General features: G+C 43.1%; 1 protein-coding gene across 2 annotated transcripts in view; it reads right to left on the reverse strand.

Moving 5' to 3' along the window:
• Window positions 1-756: 756 nt before the first annotated feature.
• LOC109292856 (ectonucleoside triphosphate diphosphohydrolase 2-like) overlaps window positions 757-4,056 on the reverse strand; it is a 46,000-nt gene continuing 42,700 nt past the window's right edge. Inside the window, exons 7-10 of one of the 2 annotated variants that reach the window (XM_019510466.1) lie at window positions 3,774-3,869; window positions 3,396-3,524; window positions 1,810-2,001; window positions 757-1,695 (exon numbers count right to left, since the gene is read on the reverse strand). In XM_019510466.1, coding sequence (XP_019366011.1) covers window positions 1,681-1,695; window positions 1,810-2,001; window positions 3,396-3,524; window positions 3,774-3,869 — 432 coding nt within the window. In that variant the 3' untranslated portion in view covers window positions 757-1,680. Of the gene's footprint in view, window positions 1,696-1,806; window positions 2,002-3,395; window positions 3,525-3,773; window positions 3,870-4,056 lie in introns of both variants that reach the window. The other variant, XM_019510465.1, reaches the window with a different exon arrangement.

A 4,056-nucleotide genomic window follows, 5' to 3' on the forward strand; every position in this document is an offset into this window, starting at 1 on the left:
TACAGGCATTTAGGCACCTAAAAGAACCTAATAGGTGTTTAGTAGGATTTTCAAAAGTGCAAGGTACCAAACTCCCCTTGAAAGAAGTGAGCCAGGACACTTTCCAAAATCCTATGTCAGCCACTCCTCCACACCTTTAGGCAAATCTGGTTGTATGTGACTTAGAAGCACTAGTTCCATTGCCTTTTAGTGGAACTTGTGTGCTTAAGTCCTGAGACACTTTTGGAAATTGCACCCTACATTCTTTAATTGAGGGATTCTCTTTAAATCCTTCTGCAGCAGTTTGCAATATCCTGGGTTGTGCCTATACCACTATTATGTCCCCAGAATTCTTGTTACCAAACAAAGGTTATTATCAGGGAAGATGGCAAAGCATCAAAGGCAACGATTAAGTAATGACAGGACATCATTCCCAGAAACCCTGTGTTCCAAGAACATTGCAGCAACATGGCAGGCCAGAAGTACATAGTTGGAAATGTAGACATCTGTGTAACTTAAAATCATGGTCTAACAGGCCAGTCACTGAACCAGAAGCAAGAGTCCTGAGTGCTATTCCTGGTTCTGCCATGAACATGCTGCATAACCTCGAGCAAACAACTTCACCTCTCAAGTTTCCCTACCATGTTTCATTGCATTGTCCTCTTAGCTTGGAAGATCCTGGAACAGAGACTGGCACTCAAATGTGTGTGTACAGCACCTATCACAACTGGGCCCTGGAACCTGAGGTGATACCATAATGAAAATTAGTAATAGCAGTATTTTCAAATTCAGATGATAAAATAATTTATTTTTGAAGATTCTTACTTATGAGAAAAAATAGGTTGCCAGGACAATTAGTGTGGACACTCATTGTTAAAAGTAAGATGGAAGACAAATGTATTGTTGTTACCAAGACTAATAAACTGCTTTCCTAACTGGAACATCAAAAGCCAATTGCAATTACATTATGGCTGTGTTTTCAGAATACCTCAGTCCTAATCTGATGTTCCCTTGTGCTGGCTAACATTTCATCAGCCTTCCGTACAGACAATTAAAGACTTATTCTCATACAAAACCAAAATGGTTCTGCTTGGTATTGATGGGTCAGATTCTCCAAAGAACTCAAGACCAGTTTCCTGTCATTTACAGATTTCCAACTGGTTCAGATGGACCAGTTAAAAAGATGTAAATAGAGAGTAACTGATCTCCTGCAAGACACCCTATGGCTGCTCTAGGAGTGACTGAGAATAGAACCTCTTCCACTCAGATCTGCCTTCACAGCTCCCGAGGAAACAGTCTACCAGTGTGTTCGCAGCAATCAGGGCTACTTACCAGGAACTTTCTATGGCATCCATGTAAGAATTTACAGTATTATTGGTCCAGTGAGGAGGCCCAGCTGACAGAATTCCCTTCTTGCCCTGAATTCTGAAAGTCCCTTCTCATTCTTTGTCTTTTGGTGAGGTGATTGGGGGTGGGGGGTGGGGAATGGACAATAAAGAGCTTTGGACAACAGCTGTGCAGCTTCTCTTCTTCCACAGGAGTAGGATAGCAAGTAGCTTGCTACATATCTGGATCTGAGATCTCCTGCAGAATAAGGTCCCCTGTCTCTATTTATCATGCTGTATTTATTTACTCTATTTACCATGCTGTTAGCAGATTGAAATAACCTCCCAGGTCACTGGAGTCTCATGGGGGAGTCCTTCATCTCTCCAGGTGACACACAGTTGTATGTGCTTGCTCTCGATATAAAACCTGTAACCATCCTCTAATCAGAGCTGCTGGAGGATAACCCTGGAACAGCAGTCAGACATCTTCAAAGACGCTGTTGTGCCCATCATCCTTGACCACCACTCGGTATGAAATGCGCATGAAGGAGCCAGTGAGCAGCAGAACCAAAAGGACGAGGAGTAATGACCAAACCCCATTTTCAATCCCTTTCAGAAGGATTAACTCATCTTCAGGGATGGTGTTGGTCAGATTCAGCATGTACCCAAGAGCCCAGCCAGCTGATGTATCACTGATCTGATGAAAAAAATAATGAGAGGAGGAGAGGGGGGTCTGGATCATGAGACTGGTGGCAGTTGGAAAGGTCTGAGTGTTCAAACAGATCACAGCAGTTGTACTCAAGGCTCAGTTAATTTTATCTAAGTCACTTTACTCCAGAAGTCTCATAAGAGTAGGCCCAGTGAGAGAAGCCCTAGTTCCTCCTTAGGTATTTAAAATTTTCTGCTTCTGGCCCTAGCCAAGAAGTGCAGAGAGGTTAGTTTTTAAAGATAGCTCTGAATAAAACACCTCTGTCTTTAGAGGACTCAGAATCTGAACCCAAATTTTAAAATGAACCCAAAGAGATTATATCGGATCCCCAAACATAAGTGAGTATTAGCTTTTGGGGATTTTCAACATGCAGGGAAAGTTCCTTGTTAGGACCACTTGGATTCAAACCCAGAGCAGCAAACAGAGGCCAAGTCCATGGTTCCACCAGCTGCCTGGTCAGATACCAGCCCCATCCCAGCCTGGTCCCTCCCCTGAGGATGTTAATAAGAAGTCAAATGACCAGGAAGAACCTATGGGAACTGCGAGCCCCTGACAGGAGATATATAAAACCCCTCCTACATCCTGTGGGACTTGTCCCAGCAACAACACTCTTGTTTGTGCCTCTGGACCTCTGCCTTGCTCATGCCTCATCCCAGCCTCACCTCAGTCCCTGCACCTGCCTTGTTTGGACCTCCTGTCTCTGATCTTCCACCTGCCTTGACCATGATACCACATCATCCCTTGACCTGATGACTTGGACTGCCACAGATATTTGGTGTGAACCCTAGCCTGACTATGGTAAGTCATTAAGTGACTGGCCACCCATGGCCTGGTTGATCCTGACACTCAGGATCTCTTAACTCAGACCAAACTATCCAGTCAGAAAGCCATGAAGATGTCTTTTTACTTTTGTTTTTTAAAGAAGTTCCAGGCTATCTGCCTTCCTCCACTAATTATGAAAGTCATATGTCCCCCATGTTATGGTTTGTTTCAATAGATGCACAGTTGCTTGTGATGTGTGTCAAGTCTTGTAATAGTTATAATAGAAATGTATAGCATATTTTTCTGAGGCTTGGCTGACTGACCTGTTTATCATAATAATGAACTTATTTTATAAAAAAAATACAGTACTGAGGAGAATTGCTTGGTTCAGGTTCTGTCCATCTGAGTGAAAATATCTGTTTCACTTCTGACTATGGGGAAAATCAGTCTAGAAAAAAAAAATTTTCCTGGGAAGAACTGACAGTCAGCCAGGAACAATAAGGTCCATGCAACCTTGCACAAAATAACTGTGAAAGAGGGCCCATCCTATCTAAGGCACTCCTAGCTAACTCACTGAAAAGACCATTCTTATCTGAAGCATCACGTTCTACATTACTGACCTGGAATGCAGTCTGGCCAGAACTGTCCAAGTCAGACTGGTATCCCATTGCATGTAGATGGTAGATGAAAGTGGATAGGGTACAGTAGTCAGCAAGCATGTTTGGCCTTTTCTTGAACTTCTCATTCAGCTAACAACAAAAATTGTTGGAAAAGTTAAAATATTCACAGATCACATTTTTTCTAGCCCTCTAGTATGATAAAATCTCCCCTTCCCTGCTCTGTGCTATGGTTTGTTGAACTGCCGCAATACTCAGGAATGCTTTCAGATGTCTTACATATGCTTATGGAGGAGCCAATGGTCTTAGCAGGGCTGTAGCCCCAGACGGTTTGCCTGCTTTGCCTATCCCATGTACACAAGTGGGTTTTCTCTCACTTACCTCTTTCCTAGACATCCCACAAAGTAAGTCAGTTGCTTGGCCCAAGTCAGTATAGGGTGCCATCTCCTTCAGGAAATTCAACGTCTCAGAAGTCACCTAGGCCAAGGCAAAAATAACCATTAAAAATTATACCCCCTCAATCTCTCAAGTGAGGCAGATGAGTAATCATATATATGCCCTCAGAGAGCTCATTATGGAGGCCCCACATGCCAGGAATCACTACTGTTATTAGGGCCTGCAATCTACTACATTTCATTACTTTCCCCAGGAGCATATATTCTGA

The sequence above is a fragment of the Gavialis gangeticus genome, unplaced genomic scaffold, assembly GCF_001723915.1.
Source record: "Gavialis gangeticus isolate Ggan-Ray unplaced genomic scaffold, GavGan_comp1, whole genome shotgun sequence".
Classification (NCBI taxonomy): domain Eukaryota; kingdom Metazoa; phylum Chordata; order Crocodylia; family Gavialidae; genus Gavialis; species Gavialis gangeticus.